This window comes from Atractosteus spatula, chromosome 15 (genome assembly GCF_055471065.1).
Source record: "Atractosteus spatula isolate fAtrSpa1 chromosome 15, fAtrSpa1.hap1, whole genome shotgun sequence".
Classification (NCBI taxonomy): domain Eukaryota; kingdom Metazoa; phylum Chordata; class Actinopteri; order Semionotiformes; family Lepisosteidae; genus Atractosteus; species Atractosteus spatula.
The window spans coordinates 19343192-19366943 of NC_142720.1; the positions used below are offsets into that span (position 1 = coordinate 19343192).

Consider the following 23752-nt stretch of genomic DNA (forward strand, 5'->3'; position numbering starts at 1 on the left):
CTTCAGGCAAGATGGCATGGACAGGCAGAGGTACGTAAAAAACAGCTTACAAGAGAAAGCGAGCTAAATGAGCCAAACAGATATCAGTATTATTAATAATCATCATCATCATCATCATCAAGCTATACACGCATCTCTAAGCCACACTCTTTCATTTCACTTCCTATCCAATAGCTGATCAACACCTGGCATATCATGAGCACATTTTGAAGAAATAAAATGCCAGAGCAAAAGAAGAAATAACATTGTACAGAAGTTAGACCTTTTCTCACAACCTTCCCAAATTTCATTGTCTTTTTTAAGAGAACTACAGTATAGCTCGAGCAGTTTTAGATATGTACTGAAAAATCAACGCAACTTCCTGCAGTTCTAAATCTGTGATTTTCTAGTGTGTCATCTATATTTTATTAAAATTCTTAGTGTTTTTAGATTTTGTTCTGCTGTGTTGAAAATGAGGAAATTAAAAAACAGGAATCGGTGGCAAACCCAGGACACTTGCTCTCCCAACCAAGCAGCATTTTTGAAAATGTAAAAAAGGCAGTTTATATAGGAAAAAACCTGGAAAAAAACATTAAAATGGATTAACATTCCCACATCCACAACATAGAAATCAGTCACACTTCAAAACTGGTCATTTTAATAAATGTGATTTATTGCATAATACAGTATAAATACCTTTAAGGTATCTAAAAGCCCTTTTATATATTAAATTATATATTCTAATAAAATGTCAAGATTTTTTTTACATACATCATTTAAAAAGAATACATTCAATATGTTAATTCATTGCAATGTTCTTATATTTGAATTCATATTTCATTCTATAATGTAGTATAAATGTTTTACAGAAACAAACCAACACAATTAACAAAGGAGAAATAAATCTTCTAGAATCACTAAGTCTCCAACACAATAATGCCTCCAGAATTAAATGCCAAAGTATCAATATTCAAGATATCCTTAAACATTGGTAATATAACAAGTGTTAAATACAAAAGCTCACAGTTTTGTGTCATTCATTGACCATAGTTTTGGAAAAAGAAAACCCGCCCTGATAGTGCCATATATATGTAGTGAAAGATTTGCTTGCTTGTTATTGCAAGTTGTATGATTTTGTAGTTGCTGTTGAAAGCTTGGTGTGAAAACACAGTTAAACATCCAGGTGAGCTACTTCTGCCTTGACACTCTGTAAAATCAAACTTGGGCGCCGAAAGGTTTTTTTTTTACAAGAAACATTTCTCTCCATTACACCTTAGTTTTGATTTCAGAATCCCTTCCATTTGAAGTGACATTCATCTATTTTTGCAAGGTTCATATCTGTGGGGATTACTGCAAACTGCAGAGCCCAGTCAGGTACAGCTATTCAAGAGCTTAAACATTTAAATCTAACCAACTGGGTGCTTTCCAAGCAGTTTATTTTATAACAGTTTAAGGAGACGTTTTCTACATAACACATTTTTATTGAACTATTCCTAATAATGGAGAATAATAAAACTGCCTTTTAATTCGCATATTGGAAAGTAAATAGCTGGTCAGTGATTGTCTACAGAATCACCCAGCAATCACACTCTGGTATTACGAAACTAAACCCAACCATGAAAGCAGACTAACCTATACTTTAACTGCTGTCTAGAGGTCTGCTTATCTAAAATACTTCATTTAAGATATGCATATTTAGATGGGATTGTATTTAAGACATAAATGAGACAATACCAACTTCAAATTCACTTTTAAAAGAAAAATAAAATTCTGTCCAATTAAATAAAATTTCCATCTAAAACATTTTCACTTGAGCACAAATATTACATGATCGACACAACCATGATATCAACCCAATATCAATTTATTTTCTGCCTGTGACTGGAAAAAAGCTGAAGAATCAATGAAGAAAATATAAAAATGTTTCTTACTATTAACAGTAGGTATTTTGGAGACCACAAATATTGAATATGCTTGTTTGTTTTTTGTTAGAAACTTCCACCAGATATTTAAAAAAATAGATATAGGAACAACATAGAGAAATCTGAACATGATATTTCCAGTACAAGGACACAATCTTCTTAGGAAACTGTGCTGTGTTTCTTGGGCATGAGGTCTCAGAGGTGAGTGCTCTGCAGCATTTAAGCATTCCTTTGAGTATATTATACAAGCAGTCTTTTTCAAACCACATAACCCATTGTGCAAGGGTGTCTGTCATTTGTTGTCAGTTTGAGATAATTACAGTCACTTTGTCTTGGCAAAGGATCACAGAGAAATACAAATGAGGAAGCACATTTCTTTTTAAACAGCTTAATGCCATCCACAGAGAAACCTGTGACAATTGATCAAACTGACTTTAGCTTTTCAGGTGCATTGTAGTATAATCTTGTATAAACAAAATTCAGTGATAAATCAGTGCTGCTAAATGTACTTTGATTGCCCGAAAATTAGTTGAGCATGTTCCATTAAGCCATAAAACAAATTTCCTAACATAATCTAAGAGAATAATCCACAAAAGTCTGTACATGTCACCCCAACTCCAAATCAGTGTTAACTTTGCTCTGCAGAAGAAGAGGCAATTGGTAAGAGCTTATAAACCTAGAGAAGATATAATGGAATCCAGTTCCTTCTGGGCTTCTTTGTCCTGAAAGAAAGTGAGGTAATATTTAGTTCTCTATTTTTTAATATCTATAAAAAAATAAAATTTGATCATTTATTTGAGTGAGCTGTTCAGATTTTGAGTCCAGACAATGGTTATATACTGTATATTGATCTGTGGAGTTCATTTGGTGCACCTTCAGATACTGCTGATGAGGGGTTGAACAGGTTTAGGAACATATAAGCAGTGGATTCATAACTAGGGTCTCAAAAAGACCTATAAACCAAAACAGGGCTCATGCTACTCAAACATGTTATACACAAACAAAAACTTCCACATTACTGTGGATTTCAATAGAGATGAACTGAACAGAACTGAAGCAGGACAAAACATACAGAGGAAAGAGCAATTATCAGGATTACCAATCTTTATCATAGTCATTCCAAGGTATTCTTCTGACAAAGATTAATACACTTAGAAACTGTTAGCAGCCATAAAATGACTTTTGAATGGAAAAAAAGAACTATACAACAGACAAACTGATCTGACACAATATTTTCATTTTACAGCTTGCGCCATGAACAGAAGACAAGTTATAAGCAAGAGGAAAACGTTAAGCCCATTTTATCGAACATCTGGGGTGCCTTCCAAACCCACTCCTCCAAAACTCAGATCTGCATGCAGCACCATAGATGACTAGAAGCAAGACAGATGCAATGAAGTTACGTGCTATATCTGTCTTGCTTCTAGTCATCTTATGACCTGGTGTTCCTGATGCAGTATAACTGGTGATGTGAAAACATCATGAAGAGCATGATGCAGTGTGATGATGTGTTGATCTCGACGAAGCGTCATGACTTTTATTTTCCCAGATTGAGGCCTGTCGTTGATGAACCATGTTTGGCAGTAATGTCTTCCCAGGTCACAAAGTGCTAGCTTTGGACATGTATTCACAGTGACATCACGTCTTGATCCTTTCACCCACTATTAAGGACTGATAACTGGGATTTGACCATTGTGACACAGGTTAGTTTGACCCTACTGATGATATGATGTTGCAGTGGTCATCCTGACTCGAGAACAACTGCAGGTTTGGACATTTGATGGGATTGTCTGAGAAGCCAATGGTGTGAAGCTACCATCTGTATGATTATAATTGAACACCATGAGATCAATCTCCGCTAAAAGGTTCCTAGAGCTGTAGTTTATGCACCCCTAACCAATTACCATAAATTCAGTATATTCTCATTTATAAAACAGGGTTAAAGTATAACACCTTTAAACATGCTGAAACAAAGGACAAACAAAGGTGAAATTCTCAGAAAAGAAAGATGTTCACTGCTGCTGAACACTCAAACTTAATAAAGATCAACGGCAATTGTGTTAATACAGTAGTTTTACTCCCTAGCTTATAACGTGTGAGTGAGTTTCCCTCTGTGAACAGTGATGGTGATGTCACAGGTATTTTGTGAAACGCCCAGATGATTCCATTACCATCGATGAATTCACTCTGAGTTGTGAAAATCCTTTTGACATCCTCTTGGAAAATGTGACTCGGCTCTTTGCTCTCCCACAGCCATACTGTACAGCTGTGGTCAGATGCATCATAGTGCAGTCAAACCAGAAAATACGGGGAAGTGATGAAGGATGTTTCTAATTTTTACAACTTCTGAAACCTGGTCTCACAAAACAGACCTATACCACATGACCTTTTGTTTTTCTTTTTTTTTAAAACAAATAAAGCACACGACCACTGTGTAAAAAGGATTCCTTGAAGTAGAGCTTCACTAACTGACACCAGATTATAGATCTCAGAAAGGCCATTTTGATTAAATTGATCCTCCCCTTAATCCAAGTCTTCACAGTCATAAATATTATATTTTATGAATGAAGTAACTATAGAGTTCCTCTTTTTTCTTTAAAATCTGTGTCATGGTCACACGCTGAGATAAGTTTTGTTTTGAGTAAGAAAATGAAAACAAAAGATCAGTATTTTCTGAACTGTTCTACTGCTGTAAAGAGATTTCCACTCATCAAGGACTTTCCCAAAACAGACTGAAGACCTCATGAAACTAAGAAATATCACAAAAACAGTGTCCTAAAAAGATGTAATAACAATTACACATTCAAGGATGAAAATATCAGCAATATAAAAGAAACCACAAACAATATTCACCTCCATATTACTAACTAATGATGCCTTTTAGCTTTCGCACTGAAGCCATAGGTCTGCAATGCTTGACAAGTTACAAAATTAAAGTTATGGAAAGAAACTGTTTTAAGGAAAGTGTTTAACATGCTCTTACTTCAGAGTATTTTTACATTTAACATCCTATCTGGAGCCCCATTTTTAAAAGCTACAAAAGCCTCAATTCACTCTATAGGTTTCTACGGGTTTGGTTTTCATTAACAGCTGTTTAGACCATGACAGTAGATTAATTTGGTCTTTTCCAAGAGCTTCTACTTACTTCAAAGCTGTAGTGAATGATAGTGTACTTACTTCATTAGAAACTACTTCCATTGACGATGCTGCATTACACCACTGCAGTGCGTGGGCTCTTTGACCTAGATCTCTGTAACACTAAGGAAAATAAAACTGTCATGAACTTTCAAGGTAGGTGTACAATATTCTGATTAAATTCTCATCACATTAATGCCACAGATATAATTTAATAGCTTATCAAGATTATAAACAAACCTCTAGAATTCAAGAGAAGGCAGTTATAATCTCTTCATGTCCACAATATGAATGTGTAATAAATGTTTTAGAACACAACACAAAAATCTCTAGAATATAATGGAAACCAGTAACATAAATCTCTATAGCTCTAACAACTTTTGCATGTACAACATATATTCTACAACTGCTTTTTTTCTAAGAGAGACATTAACGAAAGAGACTTGATGATGGTTCCACTTACCTTTGCTAAGAAGACATAATTAAATTTGGAATACTTTGGGCAGATTTCTTCTACCTAAAGGGAAAAAGAGGGATCATGTGAGAAATTATGGACACATTTTCACATAGCAAAGCCCAAATGATGTGATTACACACAGCTTTAGTAGGTGTGGAGAGGAAGGCCTGAAGAAGGCTCCACAGCCAAAACATTGCATCTCTTTTCTTTTCAGCAGGGAATAAAACTATCTGCTCATAGGGTTAGTAAAGTCAGAATGTATTCATCCATTCACTACAAGAAAGCTGCTTTTCTTGGAGCTGGCAGAATGAATGTAATTGCATTACATTTGGATAAATTCACGTTGTATTCCCGTTATAGAGTAATATCACTGTTAAAACCTACATACAGAGTTACTATCACATTCTACTACATTTATACCATGTGCTTTTGAGTAATTTAAGGATTATTACATTGGTACGTACTTTTCACTCATTACAATTAGTCTGGGAAATGTCAAGTTCAAGAATTTCCGCTTTTCTCACAAACTATTTTTAAACTCAAACTTAATTGCATGTCATGCTTTTAAAGAAGTAAATTGTGACATGCATCTATATTTCATCTGCGTCATTTGGAGTTGCTATGGAGAAGTAAAACACTGACCCACGTGACCCCCCCCCCCAAAGAAGGGCAGAAGTTCAGAACTGGTACATGACAAAATATGAAAAGCTGAAACAATTCCTAATGTAAAACAACCTTTGCATTTTCCAGCAGCTACAGGGCCAGAGGTTTTATGGCAGTCCATCAACAATCCATTGTGAAAGCCTAGAGGGCCTGGCAAGAAAATATCACTACTACTAATATACTGTATGTCTGCACATCACACTTTGTAGGGAATTAGGCTTGCAAACTTAGACTACTGTATAATGGACTGACTGTACAGCAAGGGCACTGATACATTGTTTAAGAGTTAGATTTGTGCTACAAGCTGTAAAAAAGTATGTCACAGGCACTTACAGGACTCAATTGAGGTGACAAAATATAAACAGATGAAAGTGACCCAAACAATTTATGGGTACAGGAAGAAATATGAACACGTAAACCATATGCATTTGTGCTTTTAAACCTAATAGTACCTGTCAATACAATGCAAGTTAACAGGGTGCTTTTACAGAAATTAGACAATCTTTTTTAGAGTCCTGAGACAAAGAGTAGCAAGTTACAACAAAAACCACTCAAATAAAATTGATAGTTAAAATACACAAGACATGACGAAAAATCTTACGTACGAGAACTAGCCAGGAGCCATTTAATTACTTTATATAAACATAGAAGATTTAAGAACAAAGCATTTTTAGTATTAAGAGGGGGAAGGGTTCACGTGTTAAAATTACAAATACAGAAAACATTTTAATGGTAGCCATAAACCCAACACACCCTAAAACAAGCATGAAGACTGATTAAAGCTTTTCTTTTCACAATCTGCCTTAGAAACCCAAAACTACATTAACGTTACAGCACAAACTTAAGTCTTGAATAAGAAATTGGAATCAATATCTATCATAAAATAATAAATGTCAAATATAATATATTTGTCAAATATGAAATACATGTCTAAGGTAAAATGGAAAATTTGTAAAGGACAGTGGTCTTTTAACCATCAACATTATAGCATGTGGTCTTCTCCAAGCAATAAATCATACCACAAAGGGGTCAGATCCACACACAAACACTATGGAAGTACAAACACTAGAACTGTGTTTTAAAATATAATATTTTATATAATATTTAACGTTTTTTTAACATAGTTTTGCGAGTAAGGCAGATCACAGCTGCAACACAACAGGCAAAGCTAACAGTGAATATTTACCTTGAGGAAATATTTCAGAGCATCCTGTATTGTTGCAGTTGGAGGGTTTCCAAAAAGGGTAGCAGCCACCTTCCTCTCAATCCAGGATAGTTGAGAGACCTGCATTCCAAAAAAAGGAATTCAATTATTTGTTTTATACCTTGAGACAGGTGATCTAATGATTTTAAAATCCCTTTTTAAACGAAACCTCAGTTCAATGTCTACTAAGTCACTTATTATTCCTTCATCACTGCAATACAGAAATTTTTAAAAAGTTTCTTTAAAAGAATGCTATGTGCGTAAAGAAAATAATGAAAAATGTTGTAATATAAAACTAGGAGTGACATTTATACTATCAAGAAACTTACAAGGTTGTGGCTCTCAATAAGAAGAACACAACTTGGTTTGCTTGAATAGGATATTATTTTTTTAATACTGCTTTAGTCATTGGGATGCAATACTCAAAGGCATACTCATTAGGAATTAATTAATATTCATTAGGACTTCTGCTTCCTAAGAGCGCTGTGTACCACTAACACAACACTCCTGTTAGTCAAGGCAGTTAGTGAATGCGTGAAAGAAAAATATTATTATTTCTGAAACATCATATAATTTAATTTACTTCAAACAACACACTGCTGTAAATGTCATTAGATTTTCATTTAACTTTCAGAAACTACTTGTGCAATTTTTTCACACCATCTGGAAAGTATTCTGTTGAAACAGCATTCAATATCATCCAACTTCCTTTTGGAAAGACATGACAGAGTGTTCTACCTATTCAATGCAACACAGCTATCCTTACAACACATTAACAGAAAATCCTTGCAGTTTGAATAGAACAATCCTTTGGTTTGGGCCTTGTTTAATAGATCTGGGTTAATAACAGGATAAAATGTTTAACAGCACATCTATATGGAAAATAGGAGGTTTAGAAAAGCAAAGAAGCAATGCAACATACTGAGAGGAGTTTGAGGGTATATGCAACTTGATTTCATATAAAGGTGGGCAAGTACAAGTAAAACGTTCCTTATCAGTATTACAAAAAGCCTTCCTTCTTGGCACTGGGACTTGGCAAAGTGCTCATTTTTCCAAGGTGCTTATACCAGGAATAACACAATTTGCCTAAGGGAATTCAGGTCATGTTTGTGGAGGGTCTATATACAGTAGTGTTTCTCTGCACTCCATTAACTCTTAAACGTGTAATTGCAGGTTTATCATTGCTCTGACGATATAAAAAGGTTTCAAAGAAGGCCCTTGGTTGCTTATAAACAGTAGATTATTGTTTACAAGCTCTTCTTTCACACTTTGTTTCACAAGCTTGATGTAACACATTATTAATGTTGTTTGTGTGAAGGTAATGCTCTCTGCTGTTTCAGAGTACAACTTTGGTGCATTTCGTGAGACAGATGGCTTAAGAAGTGTTTTGTTTTATTTTAAGTTACATAAAGCGTTTACACAGTTAATCAGCTTTTCCTCATAAAAATGTAAATTATTTTAACCGATGCGCTTTTGCTGGTAAATTGTGGGAAGACTGGAATAAAGGACCTATGATTACCTATACCCAAACTGTCCTTTCATAGCAATGTACTGGCAGGGGTAATATTTTTGTCTCTGTGTGTCTGCATGCAAAATGGACAATTATAATGAAACAAAACAAATATCAGTTATGTCTTTTAGTGGGACTTTGTGTTACGTTCCTTCATAATGAGACCGTGATCTTTTACTAAATCCCAAACGGAATTCAGATGGAGGTCAGGAAGAAAGCAGCTGGATTCAAATACCAGACACTTGCCTTACATTTCAGCATGTTTATCTAAAATTGGAACACTGGAATAATCTGATCACTTACATGGAAACCATTCAATTTATTATTACTATTTTCAATTAAAAAATAATGATGCATTATTTATGAAGTTAAAACTAACTGAGGGACTAAGTTTCAGGAAGTCTCTAAAATACTGTGGGTATTTAAAGACTTTAGAAAATATTAAAATATTATTCAAGGCCCATAAAATCAAATGCATCTTTTAGCTCTAATAATAATGTTGGGAAAGGATAGCTAAAAATGAATGCACATGCTATTTTATGAATACTGGCATTATAAAGAATTGCATTTCTAAAAGCATTTTTTAAAACTTACATTTAGAATCACCTTCACTAATAAGGCAAAAGAAACACTGCACACTAAAATAGGGCAAGATTATTGGTTGTGCCATTACAATGTGTTTATGTTCATGAGAACTTACTGCATAGCACCATCTTCCCAGCAGGTAATAAGACAGTGGATCCTGAGGTTTTAGTTCAATTGCTTTATCAAGATGATCCTGAACAGAGAAAAATAAAAAAGCAAATGTCATTGCCCTGCCTATACCAAAGCTGGTCTCTTGGACTAGTTCTATCATGCATAACAATACCCACAAACATTTCAGACGCACGCACATAAACCACACACCCCTGGCTGTCATGCAATCTCTCTGTTTCTTTTGCAGTCTCCTGTTGATATCTTCTAAGATATTTTAACTGTCAGAAACCTCTATAACAGGAGCCATAAAAGGTAAACAGTTTTTAGAAGTAGCTGACAAGTGTGATAAATGTTATGTGCCACATTCACAACTCTAGCTTCTGTGGTTATGCATCATCCACTGAAAAGCAAACAGTTTCTGATGTACAGTACATTGACCATACTTCTATGAACGATTAGTAAGAAAGAACAGCATAAGCAGTTATTGGATATTACTGAAATTCATTATAGAAACATTTAGTATTTCTCAGATTCCAAGAATTAACATAGAGAAGCAAATTTTCTTCTTCTTTTGAAATATTTCTGTCTCCCATTTGCTGCAAAATGCAGAAACAATGCCCCTACATGTCCTGAATAAGTTTTACTATCTTTATACATATTGAGGAAACATGAAGAATGTCGTGGATTCAAAACAGTTTCTGATATTCAGAAAAATTTAAGCTATTTTTGCAATCCAGACATATTCAGAAAAATAGGATTTTAATCACTAAAAAGCTTCATTTTTACTCTGGGTATCTTGAGAGTGTTTAAATGTTCACTCTTTTGATGGAAAACTATTTTTCCTGTTTTCTTACGCAGAGAATGTTTTTTACAGCACCTTGTAAACTGATAAGGTAACTGTTTTATACACAAATCCAGGCTATGTCTCTAAACTGTATGCTGTGTTTGATACTGCTAATGTAAGGTGCTCTGGTCTTGAAACAACCTGTTCTGAGTTTACAATAAAGTCAAGGGGTCAGACTGAGTGCCTTATTTACACTTAAATTCCATCGGTGTCAGTTTACAGATAGAACTCGACAAAGCTGGAAAACAATGTGGAAATAGGAAATTTTCTCATTTGTTCATTAATATTGTAATCCTTTAGCTCCTGGCTATGGCATTCAGTGTTTGGCTTTGGCTGTGTGCATTCTTTGAATGTCTTCCATGATAACTTGGGTGTTCCAAGTTCTGAAATCTTCTCCATGCTCAACACAGCCTGAGGAGACTGAAATCAGAAGAATTAATTAAACCCTTGGCCGTAGTCTAGGTTCTGACTTTCTTATATAAAAAGGTTCTTAGGTAATCTGCAGTAATATTTCTATCATTGTAACCTATAAAAGCGGACTGATACAATCGTCAAGACACTACTTTAGCATGTTTATGTTTAGTGCAAGAATATGGTAGTAGGATTACACCTGCTACCAATTTGTTTCTATGAATTAAAGTTTGTTTTCTAACACCCCCTGGAGAATTTCCAGCATGTGTCAATATTAGAGGATACCGAATATGAATTTATTTATCTTATTGAACACGTAAAGTAAATTAAATAAATCTATTTTAATAAATTTCAGAACATTAAACTTAAAATTGAAGACCTTCCAAAAGATGTTTCTGAAGTTTGTGAAGGTGCCATTTGCACTTTTTACAAATTAATATATTTCTTTTATGACCTTATTAATATGAGTGCTGAACCCTTTTGCACATTTGCCAAAACACACAATTGAATATGGTCTTTATTTGGTAACAGACTCACTTATCTTACAATATTAGGAGCTTACATTGAACAACCACTGCAAACAGCAAGAGAAACTCTTGCTGTTCATGTGGCACCTATTGCATAGGTTTTGAAACACATGGAACCCAGTTTCCAGGGAGTGATATCTGAGAATTGTCCAGCACAAGGAAGGTGATGGAAGTCTTTTAAGAAAATTGTCTATTAATCTATTAAGGAGATTAATAGACAAGCTGAAGTGAGTTAAAGTGGAATAAAAGGTGAATAGCACTAAGTCAGACCTTTGAAAATGTATTTAAATTTAAATCAATGGATGTGGTATTACTTCATTGTAGTTGACAGCCACACACTGCCAACTATTAAAACAGGTCATTCAATTGACTGGTCATTCGTAATACTTTGGTCAGTATATGCAGCCAATAAAATGTTAAATCCCTTAAACCACTATGTTCCCTTAACCCCACTCTCTTATCAATATAGTGTCTGTTAAGTGATGAACTGGATGGTTATTTGAGCGAAAGGCAAACAAAAAAAACATTAACATGTTTTTTTCCAGTAAGAATGAACATGCAGTGATCTCCATGTTAGTAAAATAATCACAGCTGCATATGGAACAACTGATATCACTGTGTCTATCCTCATCTTAAACTCTTGAAGCTTAAAAGACTCTACAGGTGATGCTGTATGGACATGTAGAGATAATCTGCTAGCAGAGACATTGGCACTCAAGTGAGAACACTCCTCTGGGCATTCTGCTGTTCGGAAAACCCGGGTTTACTCACTGTCAGAAAGAAGTAAATTAAACAGTGCAGCTGCTTAGCATAACTGCCAAAACATACCTTGAAGAGATAGCCATTTTTGATTTTGTTCTGAACACTCTCGTACTCTGACAAGTAGCCACACATAATGGCAAACCTGAAAAAAGAAAGGTTAAGAAGTATGGTTTCAATTTCAAGCTTCATTCATGTGTATATGGTTCTCAGAAAAGCATGAATGACTTTTTATATGAAGATGCTGCATAACTCTGTTATACTTGGATGTCACTGTTAGTCTTCTGGCTTCCCTAAAGCAACAATATTACCTACATCCCAGCGTCCTTACTTTCCCATATAAAATGCATACACATACCCCATAACTATAAAGGTGCCTGTCAAACAAAAAGCAATAATTTGCTTTGTTAAGTAAAAATAAACATCTACTGACATACAGATACTAAGTAGTGACACAGTAATACTGCACAACAGGATAGGTGCTAAATAAACTTTGAAAAGTGTCAAGGATACAGTATAGAGTGTAAATTAAAAATCATGGAACAAGATTTCAAATAAAAGGTGCTAGTACTAAAGTGCATCTCTTCCCATCTCCAAAACCACTTATTTCGTGACGCAAGATGCATCGTTCCTGCTTTAACATCTGCCTTGTTCTAGGACGTGGAAAGTACACTTAATGTTCATTTTGAGTACTATAGTATACTGCAGTACTGTACGATAAGGGTAATGCACTTTACAGTTACATCGTTTGCCAGGTCACTGAGGTGCGCAGTGTAATTTAGGCATGTGACAAACTTAAGAAAATGAAATTCCAAACTTTGTTCCGATTCTTACATTTCTTTCAAAGCCTTCACTCCTCCTTCACTGCTCCTGTCTGTTCCTAGTGACTCAAGACTAACAATCTGCGCTGGTTCTGGGCATCTCTGGCCCAGGACAGCACAATTCTGTATGCCCTGTGGTGCACATGGTGCTGATTCTCTATCTTTACAACCCAAACTCAAAAAGTGGATCAGAGAAACAAAATGCAATTTCATTTAGGTTTTCCTAAACCGAAACTCTAATTAAACCGTGAGGAAAAACTTTTTTTCCTTCATTGAATTTGGAAAGGAGACAGCAGCCTTCTTGCTTTTTTTGAGAACCTGAGAGGGGTTTGTCAAACATGGTTGAGCAGGTTGTATGGCCTGATCAAAGCAGTGTGAATATAATGAAACTAATCCTGCTGGTACTCTTGTCAAAATCACCAACAGGGTACAGTACAAGCTACTTTTCTGTGAAGGAGCAGGAGGTTTAAGGGGTCACAGAAGTTCAGCTGCCAGGAAGGGGGGCCAGGCAGTTAAACCCGTATTTGGCAGTACGTGCTCATAAACTGGCAAGAACCGTTCTCCTTCCACACTGTGGGCTCTAATCAGATAAACACAGCATACCATTGCTAAACGGATTGCTCCTGGAAAAGAAAACAATGAAAAATGAACTGACTTATCCTGTGTCTTGTTAAATTTCTCCTCTGTGCGTGACCAAAAAAAGACAGACCAAAAATCTGCCACTGTGAAAGCACATTCCTGTGTCCACTTCTGGATTTGTGCAAATGGAACATTGGATGTGAAATCTGCTGCTTAAAGTTCCCTTGCAGGGCAATTTATGCCATCAGCTCTGTGTCAAGAGGGGACCCTAATGTGGTCTAACAGGAAAAAAACCAACAAGTAAGCTCCTAGTATAAAGCAACTAACATTTAAAATATATGTTACATGGTTATTCCATTAATGTAATGTAAACCATGCACATCTATAATTATATCCAAAGAATTGTTAACTTATCATAGGTCCAGTCCAAAACACTATGAAGGACTGCTGGTTATCTGGTTGAATCTTGAATTGTTAGTCAGTGACAGTATGTTATTTGCTTTTTTATGAATGGTAGAATACTGAAGGAAGTTATCTTTGTTAACAGATTTAGCCTCCTGACTGAAAGTGTGCAAACAAAATGTCAATTTCCATGGAGACTCACTCATATTATAAGTGGATACATGCAAAGTTATTCATATTTCCAATTGTAGGTGCATTTGTGGCTCCTTTTTCAACTGAACTTTGTTACAGCAACTACCCTAGCTATGTACAGTATGTGCACAAAAATTCAGGAGAGAATGTAGAAAGCTTCCTAATATCCAAAGGGTTCTAGAAAAACATGTCCAAGTGTGTGTCAGCAGCTTTAGTAGCTTAGGATTAGATAAGTTAAATAGTTTTAGTAGATGGCAAATGGTAGATAGGATATTCTGTGATTCTGCACAAATGCTGCAGTTTAACGTTTCATCTGAAGAGTCTGTGTTCCTTATACCAGTGTCCCTAGTTGTCATATTCCAGTTCACGGAAGAACGCCACTTAGTCCATCAACACTACACTACCAGCAGCAAACTGGTTTTTCTTACGGGTGTCTCATCCCAGTAGTGACCAGATACAGCCCTGCTTAGATTCTGAGCTACTTTAAGAGCAGGCTACAAGGTGGTAACAATGCTGCAAACAGTAGTAGATTATTTATAGACTGACATCTATACCTGTATAGCTATAAAACAATACAATATAAACCTCTCAGAGTTAAGAAAGGTATACTTGACTAATATTAAAAGCAACGGGTTCGTTCTAAAAAGTTAACACATTGCTTTACAGTCTTACTGGGGATCATTTCAAAAGTACAAGGGGCAATTTTCAGAACTCGCACACAGTGAACATTAGGGAAAGTTCTCCCATAACTTCTCTTTTCCACTGTGGAGTTTAGAATTGGGTATGAACTTGGGAATGTCAAATGGCAAGGATTCTCAGGTTACCCAAATGAAGGTGTACAGCAGTTGCAGGAAGCATGCTTTAGTCAGGTGAACAAGTAGAGAGCATCTGAAGCTGTGTAGAACATGTACACGGTGAAAAGTGAGGATTCAATCCTAGGCAAAATCAACAAGGTCCATTAGGACTGTCCAGTAATATGCCCTTTAAACATCAGAGATTATTATATCCAATCTATGGGTTGCAACTCTGTGCTAATAAAACTGGTGATTGTACCAGGTGTTGTTTTTGTTAAGCACCCATACTCCCACAATCATGTGCCGGCACTGTAAATCTCCCAGCCTCTGATAAACAGACTAACACTGAACATTCTTCTCTCACTCTATCAATTTATGAGTCAACTTAAGATCGAAATTTATAGTACGGCAACACCTGGTTAATAATATTCTTATTTTAATAGAATGTGATTATATCTATCAAAGCGCTAAAAATAATTAATTTAAAGCAAAAAAAAAATCTGCTTTCACGCTGAGAAAAATTAAACGCTCTTAACACTTAGTCTTAGCTGATAATTCTAGCATGCTCCATCTTCAAAAATGGCAAAAATACTGTCAAAGACTCAGATTTTTACTGCTAAGAAAAATGTCTAATTCCTTTTCTAACAACCTTGGGATTGGAGCGATTTGGCAGCATTTCACTCTAAATATGTGACTTCTAAGCTGCTTGCACAATGGCAAAGCTACTCCCAACACTTCACATGGAACACACTCGTCATACTCCTCCCAGGCACGCTAGGTTTTTCTGAAGCAGACTCTGACAAGATTAACAAGAGTGGGAAGGCCTTTGGTCATCATGAAGCTGGAACAGATGCCAACTACGATAAGAGCTTTGCACTCTAGTTAAAAAAAAACTTAGGTAGAAAACACTTAAGACATTCAAGGCAACACTTCCTAGAGGAAAATTTAAAATATAAAGATTAGAAATGAAAGCCACTTCTGCAGAAATGAGATTAGTTTAGGTATACCTACATTAGGTATATATACAAACAAACACAGACTTGATAATTGAAAGCTTTGATATCTTGGTCAGACAAAAAGATGTTTTATCTTGTGAAGAATAAATCATGGGCAATTAAAATTACACAATATGGACATCAGTCAGGGTCAGTCTGCATTGCGCTTTGGGGAATGATATTAATACATACAGTATGCTTCAAAATATAAGGTCCAAAACAACCAATTTAGTAACACGTTTAATAACTGTACTGTAACAAATGTACTAAGATAAATATCAGATCTTCACTGACCCAGACATCTTAATTAAAGTCAGAGAGAGAAGGACTGTGAGTGGATATTAAGAATATGACCTGAGGTTAAAGGTGCATAGTGCTTCAGATAATGAATCTTGATGGACAATTCCTTTCAGCTTAGTGCGCTGGTCTTGAACGGAACAGAAAGACCTTTGACATCTTTCTCCAGCTGATTTCAAGAAAAGATAACATACAGCCAAGGATTATGGAACATACTGCTTGATACCATAACAAGCTGATCTAACATCAGAGGGTTTGTAATCAAACTACAGACAACAAGATATGATCACAGGGCGATCAAAATAAATCCTACTCAAGTCTTCTTTGATGTGGCTGAGTGAATTAAAAAGGATCTATCCCCTTTCGCCCTAGGTAAGCAGAACACCAGCACATATACCATTAATGAGACCTACTACCTCTTCTTTTTTTAAACACGCTACCCTATTCCTTGACAAATCACACAGGGAAATGAAACATATACATTTGCTTGCTGTTTTAAAACAGCCAGTAATGTGAGTAATGTCTGTTATTGGACAGCTTTCATAATTTTTTGTTTTAAGAAGTGAATTTGAAAGGAATAACATATCAGTGCTTCTCTTAGCATTTCATAAAGCATAACACAAAGCCTCTTGGGAAAAAAAGTGACTAATTTTCAATGAAATTCTTTATTAGAGAAATTACTTGAGGCAGCAGTTTTTTTTACATATAGTTTATTTTAGCAGTGTCTGATAATACTCATTATTTTCAAAAACAATGTTATGACAAAAAAGAAACGGCACCCGAGGCTGTTTCTTAGATCATTCTTTTCCTCTAGTTTCAATGAATTCATTTACAAAGAAAGGTGGCAATGCCAAGCTGTTGAGCAATATTTTTCTCTATAAATCAGATTCAGTTTTTCTTATGGGCAACTGCTCCTTGATACAGAAATCCCCGCTTGATTAACTAAACACAAAGAGGGTTAAGAGTCAAATGTTTGGCTGAAGCACAATATTTCATCTTTTATATATATTTTGTACACAGAAAAAACTGAACAGGACATACAGGACAACTGTGTCTCAGGCTTACTTTTAAAAATAAAAATGAATCCTGCAATTCAAATTTCATTGTAGGGCACACATAAGCTAATTTAAACTGAGCAGCTATTCAGAGCATTTTTTAGAGAACACAATGACAATTGTTGTTTTAAGTCACGAAAATATTTCTCTTTACAGAGATTCAGCATGCTATACCATTTCAACAAAATTTATTTAAATAAATTAAATAATTATACAATCATACAGGAGGCTGGAACAAACTACTCATTCTTTTGTCGAAGCTAATACCATGGAACAGTCTTGAATAGATCCTCCAATCAATCTTCTTTGTAACCTTTGATATATCCTTAAGACAATCATATCATAAGGCAGGCACTGCTTCATATCTCATACCTTAGGAATTAAATAGTGTGTAGTAAAAAAAATTATATTAAATGGTATAATAGGTATCTGGGTATTTTATTTACATAAGCCTAAGAATTCCCTTTCATGTTCATTAGCAAAAACTTAGGAGAAAATATGAATATCACAAATTCCCTTTTGAGATTCCCAGCCATTAAAAAAGATTTTTCCTCCCGTAAAAGTTTAATATTTTTTTATCTAATATATTAACATGAGTAACTAAGTGCATGCACCCCAGCTCAGCAACCCTATTCATTCCAGTGAAAGGTCATGATGTTCAGCTGACTAAAACAAACATGCTTATTTGACTTTTCATTTAATCGTGGGGTTTTATCTGTTCATAAAGACGGTCTGCAGTATGGAAATAAAACTGGAGCATGTTAAGAGCCATGGTTCATAGAAAAGTGGCTAAATTTAAACTGCTCAGTCAACAAGGCCATAACAGTGTTAATTATGAAAAGTTCTGGGGAATATATATAATTAAAAAAACAACAGGTCTGGAAAGTTTTACTTGAACAAGGTTAAGTCCTCTAGGCGCTTATTTAATATAATCATTTTACCCTCACCAAGCCAGCCAAATAACTTGATCAATGCTGATGTGAATTACTGTAATCTTTCAAGACATGAGACAATATCCACTGGAAATTTAATAACACTATGCAATGTTTGCCACTCTACCTCCAGCAATATTCCAGGACCATACTGAAAAAGGACAGGTGATGTCAGAGGTAAATAAATAGCTTTCCTTCATTTAGTCATTGTTTCTCAGAAGCTATAAATCATGAGGTGTTTCTTGCTTTCTCATTACATCATCTATTGCTAAGAAAGCCTAAAATCAGCATGAAAGACATTTCCGCTAAAGAAAAGGCATTTTTATCTTCTGAAGGATGTTCTATAATGCCAGGAGCTTTCAATAAACTGCAGTCTTCTTTTGTGTACAACAGTGAGGTACAACAGTTGTCTGACAAGTAATGTGTTTTGTGACCTCCACCTGCTCCTACTGTATGTAGCCCAGAGTATTTTTTACATTATATTTAAATATTACACACATTTACATCACATAACTAAAACTCCATCTTTTTTTCCCCAGAGTACTGAAGTAAGATGCAAAGCATTTTCTTCCATAATTTTCATGTGTAGTAATTTGCTACCAAAGACCTTCACTAGCATGGATCTGCATATCCCACTCCATTTATTAGCTTGGAAAAGCTACTCATTTAGGGGTCCGGCATTATAATGTGCTAGCATTAAGAGAGAAAATAGGAAAATGAAGAGAGAAAACTCCAACTTTATCAGGTGCATCAGCTGTAAAACTCAAAGCAGGCCGCATGCTCCTAAAGTTTCATCCATGGAAACATCTGTTTGAAAATGCTTGTAAGAATGACACAAACATTGCCGATAACAGTGCTACTTATAACATCCACTTATATCATTTGCTTTTTAGTAGGAGCCATATATTACTGAATCTGTTCTAATCAGGAATGCAGCTCTACTTAAGATTTGGTTACACAGCTTAGAAATTCCCTTTCCCCCCACATCATGCACTGCTCACACATTAAAAGCACAATTCACAGAGGGCAGCCAGCATCACAGCACCATACCACCTAACAATGCCAGGTGCCATTCATCCAGTAAAATGTGTTGTTGCCCAAGAGATTCTGCTGTGAAGCCTTCTTATGAAAAAGCAATTGCCTTGCCGTGGCCTGCGATGGGACGGAATGTTTTCTCTCATGACTAATGGAAGGCAGGGTTAACCCACATTTGCTGTGCAGGCTTCTTAAGCGAAGGCTCTCATGCAGGTTCAATACCACAAGTACGGCTCCAGCTTATGTGGTTAGAAAGCTCAGTATCACTTGCAAAACAAACCCTCAGCCATAGTCACATTTGAGGCTTCACTCTCACGCTTAACCTGGTACACCACAGGCACGCAATATTACCTGCTAATAGCTGGAAAGCTGTTTTTCCCTCCTTCAAGACATGCTCTATATTTCATTTCTAACAATTAACATGTGCCAAAACCATAGTTTTAAATTTACTGTTCCTAGAAACGTTTTCACGTTAAGTGTTTTAAGTACTAATACAAGCAAAGCATCCAGAATGTTTTAGACATTAGGCTGCTTTTCAAAACTCAAAAAAATGAAAACACCCTTCAAAGAAGACTTACAGATATCAAGTTGAAAGATAAACATCTATTTTGAGCAATATTTTGCAATTGTACATAAAGATCTGGTACACTCTGTATAATAAACAAAATTTTGCACAGAAAATGTCACAACAAATGCATTCCATCAGGAAAGGAGGTCACACACAGACACTTCTTAATTTGTTTCAGCTTTCTATAAAACACATAACTTAATTCACAAAGAAGCAGAACCATTTTAAAATTTGCTTAATGTTTATGCTAAATGCCAAACTATAACTTGCAAACTCATATAACTCATTGTCAAGGTCTCTAACAAAAAAATCAATAGCCTGACAAGAAGAGGTCAACCACCCAGTGGAACCAGACAGCTAACAAGTATCTGTTTAATAACAGCAGATCACAAAACAAAACTCAAGGCAAAAACTTTTCAAAAGAAAAAAAAACATGACATGCAAAGAGCAAGAGTAAAAAAGATTAATCTAGCCCATGAGATAAAATCTGAGGTCTATATTATTGGTAGTTGTTAACTTTTTATCAGATACTCTTGTAATTTATGTATCAATTCTTTCTGAAATAAAAGGCATGTTTAAAAGATGCTCTCTTGTTGTGGGAGACACTATACTAGTATTAAAAATGTGGAGAACTAAATACTAATTTAGTTGGACTAATTTTCATCAATTCAGGGTCGAAGGGGAGCTGGAGCCTATCCCTGCAAGCAACAGGCGCAAGGCAGAGCACATCCTAGACGTGAGGCCAGTCCTTCGGAGGGCAGTCAGACAAACACAGACCTGCACACTCTCACATCTGGGTCAGTTTTACCAGGGGCCAGTTAACCTTCCAGTATGTTTCTGGGCTGTAGGAGGAAACTCACGTGAACACATTGAGAACACACAAGCTCCACACAGATAGCACCTCACGTCTGGACAGAAACTGAGGGCCCCAGTACTGCTAGACAGAAATGCTAACCACTGCACCTCTGTGCTGCCCCCTTTCCCTTCCCAAAAGATCAAAATGAATTACAGTGAGCACTAAGAAAATTCCATTAGCCAACAGAAATTTAGTTTAATCAGTAGTTTTATCAGAAGCAAAATCTTTTTGGATACCAAACATTCATATAGGTGTGTGGTGGCAGCTTGCATGAGCAGGTTGAATAGAATCTTCACAATCCCAATCCATGCTAATTACATTCTGAAATAACTAGTCTGGTCTTGGCTTATGACCACTGAAGTAATTCTGCTACTCTGCTATTTTGTGGTTCTAATGCACAAGTAGCGTTGCTTCTTGAGCCAACAGTATAACAGCACAGGTAGACAAACAAGTTAAGCAGCAATTCTAATACTGAAATCAAAACACTTTAATTATTATATTGAAGTCTTTTGTTCTGATAGTTTTCCAACTATCAGTTGTGATGAGCATTTCAAGTAAACAACCTCTAAAGCATCATAAATCAAGACCACAGAGATTTGCAGTTATGCACTACACCGTATATGTCAAAAAGGCATACAAAAAAATGAACATTCAGATATATAAAACACATTTATAAGCACACTTCTTGTATTTCTGAAAACAGTTTTTTCTTCTCTCATGCAAGCTCATCATGTGCAGTAAAACTATATCAAAATGCCGTTAAGCTCTTGTCAATGTTTTCTGCACTTAAGATATCAATCTGAAATGCCTGCATGGCAGTGTAACGTATATTCAGTACTGCAAACTCAAACATAAAACACTGCCCAGGCTCTACTGATAAAGTGGTTTCACGACTGCATTACACAACCTTCGCTCCCTAGCTCTCCCACTTCTATACGAAACAAATCAAGCAAATATTGCACACACAAAGAAGAGTACATTGTGAAAGCGTACATTCACTATTTAATGATGAAGACTTTCACACATTCATAGTGAACAGTGAACAGTGACTAGTGAATAGACTGTATGTTTGAGTAAAACAGACTGCTGAAGACTTAGTTCTGTGGACAATTGTTAGATTAGGACATCTCAAGTCAAATTCTTGTCCTCAGCATTCAAAGTCATATCATTGATGTTTTTTTTAATTATTCCCCATTTTATGTAATGATGAACCTATATGAAACTAGGCTATATTGTTTAAGAATAGAGGAATGAAAAGGAGTTTATAATCAAAGGTTTGTACAAATGACAGAGGGAGTACAAGTTTGAGATTGCAAATTTCAAATAAGCCATCTCAAACTAGCTTATCTGCAGTGCAGTCAGGGGTGAAGTCATGGAGAGTTCACCATGATTATATAACCCTGTTGACTGGTGTGGGACACATAAACAAAAGCACCAAAGACAACAGCATGAACAAAACAAAACACTTAAATCTATCTTTTTATTTTATTAAAGTACACTATTTTAAGGCAACCACATGAATGATAAGGAAGTGATTTATCAACTTGCATGTCTTCAGTAAGAGCAGAAGCATCTTCTTTCCCCCCATTCATAAGAAGCCTGCAACTCACCAGAATGAAGACACTGCCAGAAAACGTTTGCATATGCCTATAAAATTAATTTGTTTACTGCAGCATGGGGCTCAAGCAAACAAAAGAAGTTGACTTGCAAAAAAAATGTTTTTAATTTAAATCAGAATTATGACTATGACAGGATAAACAGGGCAGCCTGCATTGGTTTGAGAGAGACAGTTCTCTTGTCCTATGTGTCCAGCCACTTGCCAATGTGTAACTGACACACAGGAGGAAAATTACATTTGTATTAAAATAAATGCACGTCAAACAGGAGTCTTAACAGTACATTTTATCAATTAGTTTATCAGGAAATAAGCAAGAAAGCAAATTTTTGACAGTGACGAGGAAAAGTCTTTGGCAGGACTTCAACTGCCTCATTCTCAAAACAATAAATTTGTTCTTTCATTAGAACACAAACTTTAATGACAGATATTTTTATGATGAGAACGAAGCTTTCTAATCGTATTTCATTTGTTCACTTTCTCACCTGGCAAAGAGGAAAATGAGTGAATGCCAATGCCTGTACAAACAAGTTGAGGACAAAAATGGATGAACCACTAACCTACCAAAAAACAAGCTATAATCGGTGTGACATCATACACTGTTATTTAGAAGAAAGACATATGTACTTTTTTCCAACTTATTTAAATTGAATGCACTAACAATCCTCATGTGAATTATTCGATCCAGTACTATGCCAAAATTTACTGTGACATAAATCACAAAGGGAAAACATTCTTTTAAGTGTTGTTTAACTTGTAAACCAGTTAAATTTGTGCTATTTCATAGCTTTAACACATAGAGGCAAGTAATAATGAAACTGGAACCAATACTGCATTGAAACAGTATATACATTCTCTCTCAAAACCAGGTTCCGTGAGGTTGATTTTCAGTGTTAAGCTACTAACCTTACTCACAAGCTTTAAAAGACTGCACTAAACTAACTGCCTAACTAGTGTTTCATTACCTTTGCAGACAATGTCTTATAAAATCAAGATTTGAATGAACAAACTGCCACAACTGAAAATAATTATCTAGATCATTAACCTTGAAAATGCATCACTTACACTCAAATAATAAAAAGAGAGAATTTTGTTTATAGTGAGTAGAATATGAGATTCTGCACCCTTTATTCTGGGGACTGAGGCTGTCTGGTGTCTTCTGGAATGTTAGTCAGTGCTTCTTTTGTATGGTTTTGGATATCTGCTTGCATGTGTATTCCAGGAGACAAATCACATTACTCTGAAACATTGAGCACATAGTTGCCAAGCACAGAAAATTTCGAATGCAGCAATATGAATGTGATAATGTGATACACTGAGAGAAATCAATTTACAAATTAACACTTACCTCATGTTTTCACGATACCCAACAATCTCAAAAATCACACTAACAGCTTTTAAAACCAGGTAACAACAAAGAGGAACACAACAGTTTCATGTTGTCACAATGCTTCTCTGTCACAAGAAACAATGTTTTTGGTGATCTGTCAAATGTTATAACCCA

General features: G+C 35.5%; 1 protein-coding gene across 2 annotated transcripts in view; it reads right to left on the bottom strand.

Moving 5' to 3' along the window:
• Positions 1-631: 631 nt before the first annotated feature.
• The window catches only part of rmdn2 (regulator of microtubule dynamics 2), a 47884-nt gene continuing 24763 nt past the window's right edge, over positions 632-23752 (bottom strand). For both annotated transcript variants that reach the window (XM_088934201.1, XM_088934200.1), the window contains exons 7-12: positions 12177-12252; positions 9571-9648; positions 7343-7441; positions 5500-5553; positions 5079-5159; positions 632-2623 (exon numbers count right to left, since the gene is read on the bottom strand). In XM_088934201.1, coding sequence (XP_088790327.1) covers positions 2570-2623; positions 5079-5159; positions 5500-5553; positions 7343-7441; positions 9571-9648; positions 12177-12252 — 442 coding nt within the window. In that variant the 3' untranslated portion in view covers positions 632-2569. The remainder of the gene's footprint in view (positions 2624-5078; positions 5160-5499; positions 5554-7342; positions 7442-9570; positions 9649-12176; positions 12253-23752) is intronic.